At 34.3% G+C, this 21,328-nt stretch overlaps 2 protein-coding genes across 2 annotated transcripts; one reads left to right on the top strand and one right to left on the bottom strand.

Annotated features, from left to right (window-relative positions):
- Positions 1 to 171: 171 nt before the first annotated feature.
- On the bottom strand, positions 172 to 3,299 carry kek1 (leucine-rich repeat, immunoglobulin-like domain-containing kekkon 1 protein). Its single transcript, XM_076418579.1, has one exon. It carries the CDS (start codon positions 3,119 to 3,121, stop codon positions 1,142 to 1,144), a length of 1,980 nt encoding a protein of 659 aa, XP_076274694.1. The 5' UTR covers positions 3,122 to 3,299; the 3' UTR covers positions 172 to 1,141.
- Positions 3,300 to 18,192: 14,893 nt separating this feature from the next.
- On the top strand, positions 18,193 to 19,893 carry LOC143204855 (uncharacterized). The gene is made up of 2 exons (XM_076417731.1): positions 18,193 to 18,700; positions 18,753 to 19,893. Exons 1-2 carry the CDS (start codon positions 18,259 to 18,261, stop codon positions 19,880 to 19,882), a joined length of 1,572 nt encoding a protein of 523 aa, XP_076273846.1. The 5' UTR covers positions 18,193 to 18,258; the 3' UTR covers positions 19,883 to 19,893.
- Positions 19,894 to 21,328: the final 1,435 nt, after the last annotated feature.

Genomic DNA, 21,328 nt, shown 5'->3' with positions numbered 1-21,328 from the left:
TGTTTGGAAAGTTTTTCAAACACACTCTACTAATATAAATATTTGTACGAAACCAATATTTACCGACTGGCTATTACTATCGACAAAAAAAATTGTTTTAAGAACAATTAACGATTGACTGATTCACTAATTAATTACTGTTTTTATTGTAAATAAAATAAATAAACAATATTATGATGTATACATATATTTATTAAGTTATTATATACATTCAGATATATATTATATACAATTAATTTATTAAACAACATTAATGGATATTCCAACATGGAATATGTTCTATAAAAAAAGGTGAGACTATTTATCATATAACAGACGCGGGCATGGAACCGTGTGGTTGTATCGGAACCGGCGGTGGCGAAAATTAATAATGACAGTCCGGAAGAACTCACGCCATCGTCTTACATCATCTCGCACGGCCGACAAAAGAAAAAACGAATGTGCAAAACCGTTCTGAGGTTTTTTCTTTCACGGCATCTGCTCCGGAAAGATAACGTCCATTTGTTTTTTCTTCCTCTGTTCGATCGGAAAGGAGAGTTAATAGCATCGATTTTTCTTAAAATGCGAGAGGAAATTGCCGATAGGGTCCCCGTTCGATGATATCGGGATTTTCGCGTGAAATTAGGCAAACATTTTTGTTAAAGACACTATTTTTAACGAGACATTAGACGGACGGGAGTTCTTTCGATCGATTTCAACCGGAAATAAACGATAAGGGGAAATGAATCCAAGCAGTACGACTTATATGATAACGTTTACCCACCTTGAATATAGAGCAGAACATTTAGTAAGTCGTAAACATGTCGTTACAAATATCTACTTTTCAGTCTTTTTTTTAATATCCATGTATACTCCAACATATATAGATAATGTCATGTTATTATCTCGATAATTTATTTATACACGGTAATTTTAAAAAATTACAAAAGAAAAACAGCACTAAAACATTTGAATATCACAAAGGGAAACTATACAGCTAATTTTATTCATCCGTATGTATATACACGTCTTTAAATTTTGTTCCAATTATATCTCACAGCACTACAAAAAATACTCGAATATCTAGCACCCATTCATTCGCACAGATTATTAGGAACCGTCTAGTCTAGTCTTTGGTATCGGGCAGTTGGTACCCGGCGCTTTACACGTCGGTACCGCAACCCTCCTGATAACCCTCGTCCGGTGAATTCCTGTTACTGCTGAGGGCTCTTTTCAGCGCCGTGACCGGTGGTAGTACGGGCACTCCACCCTTCTGCCAAACCCTCAGCGTTTTGGCGTTGGTGGGTAAACTGACCTGCGTGGCTATCTCGGACACAGGCATGGGCAATCCGTAGTCCTGGGGGTATCCGGTGATACGGTTCCGAAATCCCGATATCTCCTCGGTGGAACCGTTCGCGCTGGTACCCTCGATGATGGGGACTTTGTCGTCGTAGAGGAAGGCGGGATTGCTGGCCGCCCTCTGGCTGTTGTACGAGTCGCTGTCCCATAAGCTGGACGGGTACAGGGAGTCGACGTTCCTGCTGTACTCGCCGCTTCCTGGCCGGTCCAAGTCGCTGTCCTCGACGGTGACGGCGGTCGGTATCATCTCCTGGCTCCCGGAGGGTTTCATGTCGTTTATCAGGTCGGGATTGTTACCGGAGTTCGACGAGGGCGATATGTACGAGCCTGATATCACGCTGCCCGTGCCCGAGTAGTTGGTGGTGGCGTAGGGTTGGTCGCCGACCCGCGGCGGTTTCTGGACGGGGTTGCAGAAGTTCAGCTCGGTCGGTTGCTGCTTCCTCTCGCAGAACGAGGAACTCTGTGTGGTCGCGTTAGTCGGGGAGATGGCGACTTTACCGTTAACCAAACCCGAACCGTTGACCACGGTCACCACCTCGATCTGACCGGGGGTCTTGGTTTCGATGTACGGCGACCGTCTCACTCGGATCAACAGCACCGATATCACCACCAGCACGAGTAAAATTAAGATCACCAGAGCCGCACTGAGTCCCGCGATCTGTCCGTTCCCCAGCGACGTTATCCCCAACGGGCGCGACATCACCCTCAGCGTGAAGTTGGTCTCGGAACTGCCGGCCCGGTTCTCCGCCACGCAATAGAACTCCGTCATGTCCACCTCCTGCACGTTGTTGATCACCAGCACGCTCTTCTTCTCCTGCTTCCCGATCTCGAACACGTTGATCTTCTGGTGCGGGATGAACTGCGAGTTGTTGGTCAGCAGTTTTCCGTTCCAGTACCACTTGATGTGGGCTGGCGGTACCGCGTTGGCGCGACAGGACAGGGTGGCGTTGTCTCCGGCCACGGCCTCGACGTACCGACTCACGGGCAGAATGTCTGGCTTGCAGGCGAGGTCGTCGATGTGCACCTCGGCGAAGGACTTCTCGATGAGCCTCTCAGGACCACCGCTGCACTTCGGGGCTATCTCGTAGGGGATGTTATTCTTGATCAACCATTCCTTGACCACCCTCAGGCGACAGTCGCAGTACCACGGATTACTGTGGAGTTCCACGCCGTGCAACTTGCCCAGCACCTCCACGGTCTGGGGACCCAGTTCCGACAGGTGATTTCCGTTGATCTTCAGCGATTCCAGTCCTTCGATTCCCTCGAAGGCGCGCGGGCTCACCATCTTAATCTCGCAGTTGGACATGTCGAGTTTCACCAGGCCGTGGATGCTGTGGAAGGCGCGCGCGTCGATCTTCTGGATGGGGTTGTTGGAGATGAGGAGTTCGCGGAGGAATGGCGTGTCCCGGAACGTGGCGGACGGGATGGCGGTGAGCAGGTTATGGGAGATGTCCAGCTCGATGAGATTGGTCACACCCCGGAACGCGCGGTCGGCGATCTGACCGATACGGCAACTTCGCAGGAAGACCCGTTGCAAATTGACCAGTTCCACGCGCACGAAAACGTCGTTGGCCAGGATCTGTAAGTTGTTTCCGGACAGGTCCAGGACCTGGGTCTCCGCGTCGGCACTCTCGGGAATGGTGATCAGGCCTCGTTCCATACACTCCACGGTTCTCTTACCGTTCTTCCACTTACAATTGCACAAAGACGGGCAGGATTCCGACGTTATCAACGAAATCGACACGAACAAGACGCACATTATCACAAAAATCCGTTTCTCCATCGCTAATTTCTTTCGGAAATCAATCAAATAAAACAAAAAACACACTCGAAGTTAACGCGAAGCAACAAAATGTCCCATGGATGATGTATTCGGCGAGAGCACACGTAAACGATCGCTGTTTGTCACTGAGCTCGGAGAGGCGGCGTCTAGCGACGTTCACACGACCGGATTCGCCTGAAGACTGAGAGGGCCTTTAAGCTGATTTTCAACACGGGCGCCAATGTTGCCCGCACCCTCTCTATCGCTGAGCGTTGCGCACTGGTTCACAAGTAACCACCGCATCATCATACTGATTTTTACACTGGGACCTTTTTCGCTTAATGCATTTCTTTCTAAATTCGGTCTGAGATTGACAAATATCATCAATTAAAATTCAATAAATAAATAGTTTCTACTCTTTAAAACATTTAAACATATTAAATCATTCAACTGGACAGAAGGAAATAGTTTAAATGCTATTAATCAAATTATTGTTAAATTAGTTCTTTAATTGATATAATCCATTTAATACTGCTAGTCCCTCAATATTATTTAAAATTACTAAATTACATAAACATACATAGGGTCTAGAGGTCATTATTTCAGTGTAATTATTATATAGTATATTAAAAGATATTCATATAAAATTTTATAATTTTCTTTGATTCTTTTTTATTTATTTACGAACTGAATGAACACTAAAAGGATCAATGAATTTTATCACAAGCAAAATGATAAAGTAGTGTTTTTTATTATTATTTTAAATAAAAAAATCTATTAGATAGCTTAATTAAGTTAATCTCTTGTTTTTGGATTTTCTTCTGGAATTATTTTCTATTAGTAAATTAAATCTACATATTCTTAATGTATTTTGGTACATTATTTGTTTTTAAATTATTATAAAATGTGTGTTTTTGCCTGCCTGTCTTTGTTATTGCTTATTGATTCCTATAACAATTACAATATAATATTTTAAATTTATGTTTATTAATTAATTTAGGCTTCTAAAACTATTTAATGCAGTTTAATTTAATATATCACATTTTAGATCATATTTTATATTTATTATATAATTAAATTGAGTAATACTGAGTATTCATATTACGAAAATAATATTGTCGAAAGCATAACTATGAAATAGAAATAACTTGTTTAACTCTGTTAAATGATTCTTTATTGTTGATAGTTATTATATGTTATGCTAACAATTATTTAATTGCTTTTATATTTACTTATTTTTGATTAATATAAAATTCTTTTGATATCAAACTAGAAATTACAACAGTTAATTATAATTTAAATTAAATAATAATTTAAATTATATTGATATCGATATTTTTAGTACAAATTATTATTCAATTCAATTTCCTTCAATTTATATTACTGAAATCCCTATATTGAACTCAATTATTTCAAATTGTTATTAAAATTAAATTATTTCAAAAACTAAACAGAGTGGCAGATTCAAAAGTTAGTAAATGACTATTAAAACTATTATTATTAAAATAAATATAATTCTTTTATTATAGTTAACTTACTATTTGTGATTTTTAAAACGTTTTGGTATTATTATACTAGACACTTGCAAACTCACTAGTTAATTCCAGATGTAGATAATTTTGAAATTGATATCAAAAATATATTGTCAGTTAACGTAATTTATTTAAAGATTTTTCAATACTCAAATGTGCCGGCTTGGTTAGCGCGCTGGTAAAGGCGACAGGACGGTCCACTTACAGTTGCGATAGTCGTGGGTTGGAATCGTGCTGGTGTATGGTAGTAAATTTATGTTTGTGACTGTTTAATATTTGTGATTGTCCTAGGCAATAGTGTAAAATCTGACAAGGAAGTTGATCCCAGTCACGCCAGTAACCAGGCTGGGTAAGACCGGATGTCTTCTGGGGTGATTTCTAAAGTTGGTCACTCGCCAGTCAGTAGGCTTAATGCTGAGAACCGTGGTTCGGAGCCCACGTTAAACTGTAGGTCCAGTCCAGATAAACCCATAGTTGGTAAAAGGAGACTTTAAAATATGTAAAAAAAATAATTCTTGTTAATTTCAAACTCAAACGTAGATAAGTTTCAAACTGCTATCAAAAATATATTAAAAGTTATTCAATACTCAAATGTATCGACTTGGTTAGCGCGGTGGTAAAGCCGACAGAACGGTCCACCTACCGGTTGGTGAATAGGAGACTAGCTATAAAAAAACTCTTATGTATTTAATCTATTTAAGGGGTTATACCTGTTTAGAATTGTTATTAAATGCCAAAATTTCTCTAGATTCGCAATAAATAACGTCCATGTATGACTATGATTCCGAAAAACATTTTTCGTCCAAATCATAGGCCTAAAAGCGGTTAAAAAAACAAATGCTTGAAAATTTAACTGTTAAAAAGTTACTTAATCGGTATTTACTATTTGAATAGATTTGTTTGAAAATCGTCACAAAAAATGCTTTTACATCGAACCGGATATCCATCAGCTCAATTACTAACGTTTAGTAATGAGTTAAAAAACTAGTTAAAAAATAGAAATTAATAATTACTGTTATGTGAAATCGACTGGTATATATAAAAAACACAGACACAGACATGTACTGAGATAAAAATATAAATGTCAATGTTATCGTAATTCAGCAATTCATTGTCGTTTAGGATATTATTGAAATATAACGGTCAACCACAAATGCAACATAATGCAATATGATGCAATCTTACCATTCAAAAACCATTTGTTTAAATATGGTTTTTTTACTATCAATTTAACAGTATGAAGATAAAGTCAATGTGTTGTGTTGGGATTTTATCTACATTGGCGATAAGGGGACTTTTCTAAATATTTGAACATATTTATATTTATTTGTTGTTGAAATATTTACAGATGAGTCATCAAATATTCAAGTCAATTTCTTGTTGTTTCTGTATAGTGGCGGTCTGGGACGTTAGTTGCTTGTAATTTCGTACGTGGGATGGGTCGAATTCCGTGGATCCAGTGGGGGACAGAAATAAAAATGAAACGAGATTATAGAAATACGTGGACGAAAGGCTCGGTCGGGCTTTGTCCCATTGAAGAAAAGTATTAACATACCTGTACCGACCTGACTTAATACTTAAACAGTCTCCCACGTAGGTGTGGAGTCGAGGCATCGAGACTAGGCCGGATATCAGTTATCAGATATCAGGTAAAGGAAAAAAAGTCACAGGTTGGCATAATTTTGGGGGACTTCACGATCATACAGACTTTTGCGACACTTTTGTTCATTATATTTATACGAAAAAAGCAAATAAATTAAATATTTTATTTTAAAAAAATCTACTGGTGTGAAGTAATTTTAAAGGATATGCAATATTAATCAATCTGACTGGAAACTTTGTGGTGATTTAAAAGTTGTTGCTATATCGCTTGGACTACAGGAGGATTTCACGAAATATTGTTGTTTTCTCTGTTTATGCGACAGTAGAGTTATTACAAACTACAACGAAGTTAAAGATTGACCAGTAAGAACTGACTTTGTAGTAAATCAAACTTTAAATATGAACCTCTTATTCCACAGGAAAATGTTATTCTTCGACCTTTACATATAAAACTTGGTTTAATGAAAAATGTTGTTTAGTCCATGGATAAGAATGGTAAAGGATTTTTGCATTTGAAAATTGTATTCTGTAAATTAAGTGATGCCAAATTAAAAAAAGGTTTTTTCGTTGGCTCACACATAAGAGAACTTATAGAAAACAATTAATTCGAAGGAAATATTTCCGCAAACCTGTTAGCGGCTTGGTTATCTCTAGATAAAGTAATTTATGGATTTTCAGACAATCTTTAAGTTGAAAAAACCCAACTTTTAGTGAATGACTTGCTAGAAAAATTTAAAACTTTAATAATATCTTTAAAAATATATTTCTTGTGGTCCCATTTCAATTCTCCCTCTTAATCTTGGAAAGATTACTGAAGAACAAGGTGAACGCTTACACCAGGATATGAAACAGATACAAGAGCGTTATCAAGGAAGGTGGAATGCTAAAATGTCAGCAGATTACAGCTGACTTGTAATGAAAGAGGATTCTTTTAAGAGAATTTTAAGTCATTTTCTTTCCGAAAATATGCCTCATTTTTTCTATTGACGGTCTTATTTTGATTCATTCTCTGTTTGTAAATATATAATAGTATATTTCTTATAAAATTAATAATATAAATAAATATGATTTAAAATATTCATATTTTTATTATAACTTTAAAATGGTATATGTAAGTTTTTATTTTTTCGACAGGTACAATTTGACAAAAAAGATGTTTTATTTAATGTAATAAAACAAAAAAATATCACACAGTGAATTTGGTCGAAGGACATTGTTTGGACAATGCTGGATTTCTAGTTGATTTGTTAATAACAGGTTAATTCAAAAGTCCCCCGCCTACCATAGTAAAATACATCCTTTTGACAAAATTAGTTTTTTTATTCAACATAATTCCATTCAAGGATGATACACTGATTACAGCAACCCTCCAACTTTTGGATACCATTTTTGTACTACAATTTGTCCTTTGCTTCAAAATAGGCTTCAGTTCCGTCGATCACCGCTTCATTGGACGAAAATTTCTTCCCAGCGAGCATTATTTTGAGATCTGAGAACAGGAAGTAGACGCTGGGGGCCAGATCTGGAAATTACGGTGGATGAGGAAGACATTCGCCCAATTCCTGGATTTTTGAAATCGTTTTCACTGACTTGTGACACGGTTCATTGTCTTGGTGAAGCAACACTTTCTTTTTCTTCAAATGCTGCCGTTTTTCGTCGATTTCGTCCTTTAAACGGTCCAATAACGTTATGTAATAGTCGCCTTTGATGGTCCTTCCATTTTCAAGATAGTCAATGAAAATTATTCCATGCGCATCCCAAAATACGGACGCCATAACCTTGCCAGCCGACTGTTCCATTTTCACACGCTTTGGAGCGGGTTCATCGTGTGCCGTACATTCGCATGACTGTTAACATCCTGTCGACTGGGCTTTACACTTTCCTTTACTTACTGAGCTTATACTCACTGAGCTTTTATACTGAGCTTTCTCATACCCAAATATTCGTGAATGATACATTATATGTATATATATGTATTATATTATACATGTATACATTCAGTTGATATCTTTAGAGTGTCTGGTATTTCATGCAATTTCAAATTACGATCATTCAAAATCATTTTATGGATTCTTTTAATGTTTTCATCGGTAACAACCTCTTTTGGACGTCCACTGTGTTCACTGTCTTCGGTGCTTATTTCACCTCGTCTAAACCTAGCATACCAATCGTTGATGGTTGATTTTCCTGGGGCAGTGTCCGGTATCAAGCCAAGTTTTTGTTTCAACTGTATTTTTTCCCTTCAAAAAAGCAATATTTTATCTATAAGCGAAATTCCTTTATATCCATTTTTTTTCACAACAATAAAAGTTTCCTCACTCAAAATGCTATAATTCACAAACTATTGATCCGATAGCTGTCAAATTTACACCCGCATTTTTTGAGGGTTAGTGCTAACTAAAAACATATGGATTTAATTCTAGTAACGCCATCTATGTGTCAGGCCGGGGACATTTCAATTGACCTGTTCTTAGTATTAAATAGGTTTTATAATTTATTTATAAATTAATATTATTGTACTGAATATTTTCAACATATATCTACCGATCAGATAAATAAGATTAAATATCATATTAGATGATGTTACATAATAATTAATTAATCGGTTAAACAAAATTAAGTGTAACAATAACAGACCGTTACCAATTAGAAAAAGGAGAGGACGAAAGAAAGATATTAAATAAATTATGCTGTCAGTGTAATATTAAATTAAAATACGTCTCTTTGTTTGTTGGGAGAACGATGTTTAATTGTATTTTCAAAGAGTAAAATCATTTTACCGAAAGCCTGCAGACGGGGAAATGTAATTAGGCTCCATGATATATCAACTTGAATTCTTTATAAGTAAACCTTGTTTTTTTTTTAATAAGAACGTATTTAAATTATACCGTATTGTTTTTGTAAATTATATGCGTTAATTGTCAGTTAATCAGTAGTCGATATTAAAGAAACTGTTTTAAGTATTCAAACAAACTATATGAAATAAAATAGGATACAATTCTAGATATTTGTTGAAATGTACTGTATAAAATAGTTTTACATTTCATGCATTAAGATAATGTTTAAGAGTAGTTAATGTATAACACTATTTTATTGGCTAAAACTATTAGAAATTTTTTACATACATATTATTTAAACATACACTACGATAGATTCTTTTGAGGTGCGAGGAACATCCAAAATTCAGATGGACTTTTGAGACCTTTGATTGAAAATGGAGACATTTTGATTGAAAATTATGTTGTCCAATATATTCAGAACATTGAAACATTTGAACATTTGAAGATTTTAAAATAATATTCAAATATGTTTTTGTTATAAATAATAATTATCGAAAATATATGCTCTGAGAATTTTACTTGAAACAAACTAGTATTTAAAAATTTAACGAGTTTTATCTCGCATATATATTTTTTATCTATTAGAGATTATTTTTGGGCCTAAAAAATATAGATTTATAGGTAGAGCTAGTCAAAATACATTTGACAGTACCAATCTCCGAAATTAAATCTTAAACGTGACTTTTGCAATGCATATTTTATTCAAGAACAAGAGGATATTTGGTAAAGCAATAAAACGTATGAAAAACTTTAAGAATACTTGGAAAGTGTGACTCCAAATGAAGAAGAATATTCACTTTGTAAAGCGATAGGAAAACTCAGAAAACACCAATAATATACCCACTTATATTACTATCATGATATTACTAAAAGATCATATTATTACTACACTATATTATTTAAAATAATAACAATAATTGGATTAGGAACAATAAAGATAATGCTGGACATTTCTCTAATCATTTAAAAAATGTATTTAAACCCTTAATGTCTGAGATATTTACAGAATAATAAGACAGCTAGACTCTCTAAAAAATATAAGACACCTAGACAAATAAAAATGGTGAAATTAAGTATAAAGAGGTCCGGATATGATCTAATGACTCAAAGATATATGCAGGAACTACCAGAAAATTCATAACATTTATAGCATTCGTAAAATTATTACTGTTCTCAGACTCTGATGAAGTGACCACACACAGGCCTACAAGTTTATTAATTGTAATTTCAAAAGTTTTTGAGAAACCGTAAGCTAACAGAATTAATATTATAACTGAAAAATAGAACTATTATTCCTGCAAATTAATTTGGGTTTCGTAATAAGCAGAGAACTGTAGAATGGATATACGGACTCTTCACCTCTTCATTCGACGAACATTTCTTCTCAGCGAGCATTCTTTTGAGATATGAGAACAGGAAATAGTCGCTGGGAGTCAGATGTGGAGAATGCGGTGGATGAGGAAGCAATTCGAAGCCCAATTCATGTATTTTAGCCATCGTTTTAACTGACTTGTGACACGGTACATTGTCCGGTGCATAATAAATTATTAACAAAATATAAGAAAAAATATTGTGTATTACACAAATTGTGTTCTGACCATTTTGAGTGTTAACAAGTACAGTTAAATCAAATAATATTAATTTTACGGTTTTCGGAATCTATTCAGAACAATTTTGCCGGTCTCAGGTATCAGGTACTCAGAGGTCACGTTTGTTTAGCGACAGATGTGCGCGGTTTAGGGTTCCGATACTCCATTCGGCAGTGCCGCGACTATACAAGAACCGAAGGGACGTAGTTCCGAGTAAAACACGACTGTATTAAGAATGAAAGACCGGAGAGGTGTAACGATAGTAACCTTGAATTTCTTTTGTGAGACCTGAGAAAACCGGCCAGGCCTCTGTTCTATTCTGTGCGTATTCTGGCGTAAAATACACATCCGTTGGCACGCATTTCGGGCACCGTGTCGGACAATAGAGACGGGGTTCTGTTAACTATTTGACGCATCCAAATTCGGCTCGATAATACCTTGGCTGTATATTAACCGTAATGGACAATACGTCGACTATTCAGGTTATTATATATATTATTAAGTATATTATATAAAATAGCTCAGGTTTAAGAAATGAATATGGAAAAAATGACCCATATATCCTGAAAGAAATTGACGAAATATTATCTTTTTCTCTTGTGAAGAGTAGAATCCTTTTTCATTACAAACCAGCAGCAATCTGCTAATATTTTAGCATTTTAACATTCTTCTATGTATTTCATATCGTGGTGAAAGCGTTCACTTTGTTCGTCAATCACCACTCCAAGATTAGGGTGGAAAAATCGAAATGGTAATGCAAAAACTGTATATTTAAAGACATTCTGCATCCTATCGTTTTAAATTATTGTAACAAGTCATTCACCAAAAATTCAGCATTTTGAACCTAAAAATCTATGAATTACTCTCTTTAAATATAACTAGGTCGCTAAAATTTTCGCGGTAAGATTTTCATGGAATATATTGTTTTGTATAAGTTTTCTTATTTGTAGACCAACAAAAATACTCTTAATTTAGCATCATTTAATTTAGAGACAACAGTTTTCAAATACAAAAATACTGTACCATTTTTATCCATGGCCTTGACAACATTTTTGATTAATCCAAGTTTTATATGTAAGGGTGAAAGATCACATTATTTTGTGGAATAACAGATTCATAGTTAAAGTTTGATTTACCACAAAGAAAGTCAATCAATTCCTTTGGTCAATCTTTACCTTCATAGTGGTTTTTGTTCTCTCTAATATCCCACGAACAGAGAAAACAACAAAAACTTCATTTTTTCGTGAAACTTCCCTGGGATCCAAGCAATATAACAACGACTTTTAAATCAGCCCATGATTTCATCATCATCAACTCATTGTATTTGATTAAGTCTAAAATTAGGTTCATATTTTCATACGTTTCTCTTAAAATCCTAAATATACAATAGGTATGTAAAGTAGAGTAATACAGCTTTTTAGTGTAAATAGTATTCACACTATTACTAAGAAACATGACGTGTTAGATGACCATTTTAATAGACAATATTTTTAGCAATGGAATAAGGATTTCAGAACACATAATCTGATTTATGTTAGAGTCATTGGGTCTCACAATATAACCTGCCCATTAGACTATAAACATTTCTTATGATTATAAAATATCGATGATATCTAGAAGATAATTAATCCAATAATATTAATCCTATTTTAAAATATATAACCAGATCAAATGAGGTTACACGTTTTAGTCTACGCACTTATCTATCACCTTACTGATTAGTAAGCACAAGACAGATGAACAGAATACACGAAGAAAGAGATTGGAAATATTGCCGCCCTTTTATTAAGTATTATAGACAATGCGTTTAGGTAATATAATAATCACTTTTATTATATTATATCTATGAAACGCCTAATAGATATTGACCATGTTTTTATAAAAAACTAAATACTAAAATGATCTCGACTTTTTGTAACTGGTGGTATCCTCGATTCATGTTAATTAAATCAGTTAGTTGAAGAAGTAAAATACTTGCATAATTTTCTTTGTGTATTCTTCGATGGAAAATTGCGATCTGTCTTTTAATGATGTTGGTATGTGTTTTAATGATGTTGGTGTATAATATAATATATATAAATATATATATATATATATATATATATATATAATATAATATAATATAAGTATAATATAATATAATATATAATATAATATATATATATATATATGTAATGATATATATATATATATATATATATATATATATATATATATATATATATATATATATATATATATATATATATATATATATATATATATATGTATATTCAGGATGATAAAAAGATTACTGATGACCCCTCCCCTCATTGGTTTTTGAAAAAAACTTGCTGAGTCAATCAAGGGAAGCATATTTACGCCTCAGGGGGTAAACACTTGTACAGAGGGGGATTATATAAATTGCGATCTGTCGTGTAATAATAGTTTTATGTATCTCGATGTCAATAGAAAATAATTTCGTCGCGTAGAAAATAATAATTAATTAGATTTGGCTACGTGATAGCTAAATTAAATTAAACATTAAACGATAAATAAAATGCATAAAATCGAGGGACTTAATGCTGAATAACTCCAGAATATTGTTTCTAAAAACATCGGAGATGAGAAGCATTGCAATAAAACAAGCATTATCTGGTTCAATATATCACATCTTTTTTTATTTATATAAATTCAGGATGATAAAAAGATTACTGATGGCCCCTCTCCTCATTGGTTTATGAAGAAGACTTGCTGAGTCAATCTAAAGCAAGCACATTTACGCGGCATGTGTAATGTGTAACCATTTGTACAGAGGAGGATTATATAAAGTGCGACCTGGCCTTTAATGATATTTGTATGTGTTTGGACGTCAAGAGATAATAATTTTGTTACATAGAACATAATAATTAATTTAATGTGGCTACATGATGGCCAAATCAAATGAAACATTAAACGATAATTAGAAATGGATAAAATAGAGGAAGTCAGTGCTGAATAATTCTAGAATTTTGTTTATGAAAACATTGGAGATGGGAAGTATAAGTATTGCAATAAAACAAGCAATATTTGCTTCAATATATCAAAGATTTTTAAGTTAATTTAAAATTTAATTGGGAATCAATTGGTCCGAAATTCACATTACTATCTGGTAACAGCAAACATTTATTTAAACAGTATTGCGTCAAGAATAGTGAAAGAATAGTGGAAAAACTTGTTACATACTGGTATTTTGTTAAATGGAACTTGTCATCATAATATTTATATATATATATATATATATATATATATATATATATATATATATCTTAGCTCTTTGCGTGAGCATTATAAACAAAACTGTTTATCGAGATAATCCATTAGAAAAATCCTTTATTAAAATATGTAAAATGGCCTCGAGGCTTCTGGTAAAGAGCCTTCCATTTGGGTAATAACTTTGTACGCGCGAATATTAATTACCACTATCTTTCAACAAAAGGATCTCCTAGGAAATCACGAAGTCTAAAATAGAACACGAGAACTGAGTGCTTTCTCATTTTATGCCTTTTGAGGAAATATATACCGTCAGAGAACGTCGCGTTTTTATCTCGAATTGTATTGTGTATTATATATAGGATTATTTTTATTGTTTTGGTTGTGGTTTTGGTGCATTGTTATTTATCAACGCAAATTTAGTTAAATTTGTAAACATTATTTTAATGGTTTCTGAGAAAGCACCAGAAAAAATAACACTTGAGGGAAGTGGCAGAAACGTATTTATTACTTTTATAGTTAAAATCAAAATCAATTTATTAAAATCTCATCTAACGAATTCAAAAATCAAAATAAAGCATCGTTCACTAATAAAATAAATTATTTTTACATTAATAATTACAATAAATCATATTACCACATACACACGTCATTGTTAGTCTTTTGTCTGCTCAAGATTCGTCTATTTCAAAAAATCTACACAGAAACACATTGTAAAATATCCTGTTTTCACTACTCTCTTGCAAAAAATATTATATTTATACTTACTTCTAACTTTTTAAAAATATTCTAATGTATCTTCCTTATTTCGTGTCCATATTCATCCCCTGAAACGCAAAGATTAAAATTCCCTCAAGTTTATCATTGTTTACATTCTAATATATGTCTGCACTAGAGCAGAATTCCTTGAAAAGTAATTAATTCTTTTGATGTTTCATATACTGAAAAACAGTAATATTGTTCTATTTCAAATGTTAAAGAAATGACACAACCTACAAAATATCAAATGAAATGGAAATCTTGTCACTTACTCCTGCCTTTTTAGGGACACCTATATATATAAAACAGTATATGAAGCACAAAAAAGCATAATATGTGTAGATCTACCTGTCCTATGAAGTCTAGTCAGAAGATCTTTAGAAATTAAAGGTATAATAAACTCGCAGTCATAAGAACAACTTCCTTATTATTCAAAATAATAGTGATCTGTTATATGCATAACCTAATACAAACGTAAATAACTAAAAACGATTTTGCAAGTAACAAAATGTTATAATATCTTGAAAAATGTGTAAATGAAGAGAGAAATAGGTAGATCTGCTATAAAATTTGTACATATTGCAACACTGTACTCAACCAGATTTACTAAAAATGCTTATTTTCATGTAGATTTTTACATATTTTGCAATATGTGACTAATCGTTTTTATTAACCAAATTACTTCCCATTTGTAACTAAATGTATGGTACAGTGACCATTTTTCATTTAATCAAGTTGGCAAACATTATTGCTAGAACATATATGTCTACAAAATGTTACAAACAATAAATTACCAAACTAAAAATGATAGGAAGAAAGAAATTAATTCGATTTTCTATGCTCCTAGAAAACTCTAGATTGAACAAATCGATATTGTCGCGAAGTGGCTGCCGACTACTAAGTGTAGCGCCAATAAAGGATATTAAAATTGCAACTAAGCTTTTTAGCTGACAAAGTAGCGAGTTGTAAATCATAAAGCTTTCAGGGAGGGCCGCGAGTTTTGCCGAAAACTTTCTTAATTTCCTAAAATAATTTACCCTTCAAGGATTACATTAATTGATAATATAAACAAAGTTCTGTAAGAATTAGAATATTCTTTATTAGATTTTGGGGAGCGTGCGATGTAAATTATAGTTTCGCCAGATTTATGATTAAGCGTGACCGCTTTATATTTGATAATAAAATTATCGAACTTACTGTTTGGAATTGTTCTATATTAGATTGTTTGTAAAATAATGTTTCAGATTCTCCAAGCGTCGGTTTTAAATAATTCTATCCCAGCTCAGGTTAAAGATATTTTGTTGATACCGAAACACCTTTCAGAACAAAGTTTTCTTAATTTTCTCATTGTTTTGGATAGACAATTGTTCCAAATACAGAATAGCATAAGTAATTTGAATCTCTTGGTTAAAGGTAATCAATTTATTAAATAAAACATAAAAAAAAATTTAACGTCGAATATGTTGTATAAAATGTTTTGGTAATATTTATTAGTACATTATATTACTATATATTACTAGTTACAAATGGACGAAAGACTGGAAAATTCAATTTGATAGCTCCAAATCTGTCCACGTTAATTTTGCATTGCGGCGAAATAATAAAAACTTAATTATATCACTCAATGGATGCCCGATTCCTCAAGCAGAATCAGCTACATACCTTGAAATCCATCTTGACGGTAGATTAAATTGGAAACATCACGTTAGACAAAAAGCAAAACGCATTAGAACCAAAATAAAACAACTATACTGGTTAGTCGGAAGATACTCCCAACGTAATCTAAAATTAAAAGGTTGATCTATAATACAATTATAAAGCCAATTGGAACCTATGGAGTGCAAATATGGAGTTGCATTCAAATCAACTAGTCATACAACGCTGTCAAAACAAGGTTCTTCGATTGATTACCAATGCCTATCGCTACGTAACCAACGAAGAACTGCACGATGACCTGGAAATCAGATGGATTTGCCAAGTTATCCAAGATTTAGCTTTGAAACACGAAAGAACATTACTAAATCATACTGACGTGGAAGCAATACAACTGCTGGACAGCGTGCAGGATATCAGGAGATTGAAGCAAACAACACCATGCGATCTTATATAAAGTGTATACCTTTAGTGTAAACTATAGCTATAAGTTATTATAATTTTATAATTGAGGAATACGTATTGAAGTATTTTCTCGCACTCGTCTTGCTTGTGAATGAATCCAAGTACATAGGAAAAGTAGTAATAAATTAATTGTAAATTAAGATTTCACTAAGCGTATCTAATAAAGATGTTATAAAAAAATTTGTTACTAGTCATTGTTACTATCAAATTAAAGTATTTATTGTGCTTTGAAAATGTTTCGGTCACGTGCTAACGAATATATAAGTGTTATACCTACAATTTCAGAATTTTTTTTGGCAAGAAGGCGCTGGGAACGCCATTTCGTTGGTTTTCATTGGTTAGTTTAAATTACCATTACACCTGTAGAGAAAATATTTTACTAGGAAGGAATTTTATTGGTTGAGGATTTCATACGCATCACGTACTAAATCATGCGTTCATGTTGAAAGCAGCCTAAGTCTGTGTCTGTTGATATATCTAGTTATTTAATAGAAAATGTATTGAGGCAAGTTGTAATTATTTTCGCACTGTTATTGTGAAAATTATGGAAAGGATAATTAAAACGATTAAATAGTATAAGAGAATAGAGAATAATGGGATAGAGAAAAGTTACCAAAAACTACTGCTTTAGAGAACAGCAAAAAAGTTAAAGTGTACGATATATATCAAAATTATTCACGTGTTCTTATTAGGGCAAAATCGAGGAGTTAAAGAAATACTTCGAAAGATCTATTAATAATATAATTAAGTAATCATGACTATCTGATGCTATCTTGGCTATAATAGCAGTCTCAGTTTGTAGGTTGCATTCTCAACTGCGAACTGTATTACCTTAGTTTTATGTAGCATAATCACATTTACATTCAATGTAATTTTGCAGTTGACCCATTTTCCCACATTTTGGGTTTAAGGTGTAGCTAATATCTTCGTGATTTCTTCTGTAGTACTCTTCTAAAAAACTATGCCGTGTCACATACCCATCCTTATTATGATTAACTTGGACAGTTTCTTCCAAGGAAAACGACGTCTCGTTCTTTTATTTTCGGGCATACACTGGATACACAACACTTTTGGGACTGAAGATATATTATAATCACATAATAGTGATTATAATTAAGTTACAGAAAAATACTAAACGTGATATAGGATAGACATACAAAAATGGCTTCATAAACAAACTGATAAAGTAACTGATCGCTTTATAGAAATGGGCCCATAAAATATTTTTGTATTGCAATTTAAACGAATCAGTCAAAAAAGTGGTCTCAATGCCTACATTGATGGGCCCACGCAAAAAGGTTTCTTCCTATTTAAGTTGAACCTCTATATAATACTTTATGATTTATATATGAAAGACAGTAATCCATATCTCGTTATTTCAAGATGACAAATTTATATTAACTGGTTCCGTCAATAAAATTGACAAATACCGTCAGTTTTGGCACCCACTAAATCTCGTTCGTAAATTTCCAGTCGCTGTCTCAATAATGGAGATCGAAGCAAAGCTCGACGAAGATTTCATCTTCTACGCCAACTTCATCAACACGTTCCTGAAGCGGATCGCGGACCAGGACATGATCAAACAATGCAAACATTGGATTTACAAGCTGTGCACGGATCCCTGCGAGGGTATCAAGATGAAACGATGCAGGAACATGTACCTCGCGAATTTGTTGATTTGCATGCACAACAACAAGCTGGACGAGCCCTTCCTGCAACCACCGTTTTACGTCGACATTTCGGATGCTATGAACGTGTTTGGTGAGATTCCTGAGACTGTGGAGAAGCCGAGTTGGCTCAACGACACGGCGTATCAGGTACAACCAACGGAACACGATACGAAACGCCAGAAAGGACGGACTTATTTCGCCACCAAGTCCTTGCCGAACGGTCAAGGAGCATTCGCTTATATCGGCATCAGTTTAACAGGTTACACTCTTCTCTATAACCTGAATAATTCATACAATTTTGCATATTCCAGATGATGACTGGACGGGACCATCAGTGGGTGCCGGTGACATATCGTCCTCCAGACACGAAGCTCTGGAACGTCAATTCGAACAAAAGTATCGCGAAGAAGTTCCTCAATACGAACTGGAGAACATTCTGGCGAAGAGAAAGGATCCAAAGGAAAGAGAACGAGTCCTGACCTTCTACGACGTCCTTCTCCAGAATGTCGCCGACGAATTAGATGGCAAAGCGCCGGAATTCAATGAAACCGTCGAGGGTTTACTCGAACAGTTAATCGACGACCTAAAAACCAAAAACCAATTCGCGCCGTATGAGGGTTTGGATGATTACGAAAAGAGAATGGAGCTATTGATGGTTCTATACGACCGCATCAAGAACCGAAGAGACAAGGTGGCCAAACGCGAGGAAATCTTGGATGACATAGAGGAGAAAGTGATGCCGCATCTATTTGAAATATCCGAAACTCATCCTGATGACGAGTACCAGTTACCAGCAGCCATGTGGCAACAAGCCATCGATAAAATGCCCAGTAAAAAGCAAATCGATCTCCTGAAAGAGACTTATCCCATCCCAGTAGTGGAGAAGTTCATTATATTCCTTGCGGCATTCAAGGAAGAAATCGCAGAGAGAATGCACAGACGGCACGAACGACTAGCGACCCAAATGAAGAAGGAACTGAAAAAAGAAAGCGTCAAGAAGAAAGCCGAGGCGGAAAAGATGCAAAACATCTGTCTGGAGACCGAAGGGGTGTACGCGGCTGTCAAATCTCACTGGGAGAAGAAAATAGCGGCGGAGAATACCAACAAGAACCAATTCCAGATACCGTTGACGGAGCACTCGAGATTCTACGAAGAGCTCAAGGTCGCCGCCCTGGACACGCAGAAACTGGTCGAGGAGGAAGCAGCCCGAGGAAAGTTCTTGGCCGAACAGATCAACGCCGTCACCAAAGAGAACATCACCATCAGGGAAGTGAACGACGAATCCATACGGAAGATCGAGGAAGCCAACTCGAAGATACTGAACAACATCAAGAGATTGAACAGGGCTATTGGTAAATGCGAGGAGCATATTATCAATACGCGAAGTACCGCGGATCAGGCAAAACGAAAGTTGATGTCAAAAGATGCTCTGCTTGAATAATGGTCTGAAGTATTGCCCTTGAAGTATCTACATACCTAGTTTAGATAACCGATATTTACTAAATACGGTAAAAACGGTTACTAATAAGGTAAAGTTCCCTAGAGTACATATAAAAGAAACAATTCTCAACCTATAATAAATTGAAGAATTTAATATACTACTGTTTTGGTATACAGATTGTACGAAAATAAATCATTTCTCTAGAATTTATATCTAATAACCTGTCTGTATATATACTTTCTCTCCTTTTTCGCATTCTTACCATACATGGTAACCCACATTATAGAGATAATATCACCTTCCTTGTCTTATTTAGCGCAACATTATCCATTTTAATCATCCCTTAATACAATCAATGCCATGAGGTCCGACCAAATAAAAATATAGTTATATATTATGTATAAAACATTGACTGACACTTCAATGGATATACTAACTTGGCATTGTGAGGTGTACCAAAAGCAAAACAAAAACTATGGAGAAGAAGCAGAGAATGCCCATGGATAATATTTTGATGAAAACTAGCATTTCCATATTTAACATATAAAGAAGAAAAAAAAAGAACTGGAATTGTAATATAGGAAAATGAACTGGCTATTTGGAACATAATCACAATTATCATTATATAAGCAAATATCGAAACCTATATGGACATGCGGAGTTCAATTATGGGGATGTTCTACAAAGAGTAACATAAATAAAATACGAATTTTTCAGAACAAAGTTTTGAGAGGTATTGTGGGTGCACCCAAATACTATAGGACTTACTACCTACATCGAGACCTTCAGATACCAACAGTCAGTCAAGAAATCAAGAGAATTGCAAGGGGGCATGAGGAAAGACTCCATTCTCATACGAATATTGAAATATTGCAAATTTTGGATACCACTAGAACATGACGCAGACTCAAACGAATCCAACCATCTGATCTTGTGTAGTGTTGTGCAGTGAGGTGCATATATTAAAAAATTCAGCAGTGACATGTATAAACATTATTTCACCAGAGATTTAGTTAGGGCCGATGGGTCCTTCTAGTTATATACCTAGATTTAGGTTATCATAAAGACAAATTATAGGTTAGACGGAAACGACTAATAACAATGTATTAATTAAATAATAAAAAAAACATTTATAACCAACTTCACTTGGTCATGTCGAATAGTGAACAAAAAAAATTTTCGGTGCCTTGAAAATGTATAACTTTTTTGAAATTTGATCCTTGCTGAAAACCATTGAGCAGTGTCTTAAAGGGAAAATCCTAAAACTATTTTACAGATTACTATGGAACAACGGTATAGTCATTTTAAATAATATGAACGCAAATCAACACAAATATGATTGAACAATCCTCAAAAACTAATATACTGAAAAGGAATGATGGGGTTAGATAGTAGAACGACCAAATGCTGCTAACTATCAAGATAGCTATCGAACTTGAAACAAAA

Source organism: Rhynchophorus ferrugineus, unplaced genomic scaffold (assembly GCF_030347505.1).
Source record: "Rhynchophorus ferrugineus isolate W39M unplaced genomic scaffold, kcgeb_rfMv2 rfM11, whole genome shotgun sequence".
In the NCBI taxonomy this organism is placed as follows: domain Eukaryota; kingdom Metazoa; phylum Arthropoda; class Insecta; order Coleoptera; family Curculionidae; genus Rhynchophorus; species Rhynchophorus ferrugineus.
This window is presented reverse-complemented; position numbering and strand designations above follow the sequence as displayed.

Excerpts from the sequence above, each read along its gene's own strand:
- LOC143204855 (XM_076417731.1), top strand. The coding sequence starts at position 18,259 with ATGGAGATCGAAGCAAAGCTCGACGAAGATTTCATCTTCTACGCCAAC. Across the intron at positions 18,701-18,752 it reads TATCGGCATCAGTTTAACAG|ATGATGACTGGACGGGACCA; the intron begins GTTACACTCTTC and ends TGCATATTCCAG.
- kek1 (XM_076418579.1), bottom strand. The coding sequence starts at position 3,121 with ATGGAGAAACGGATTTTTGTGATAATGTGCGTCTTGTTCGTGTCGATT.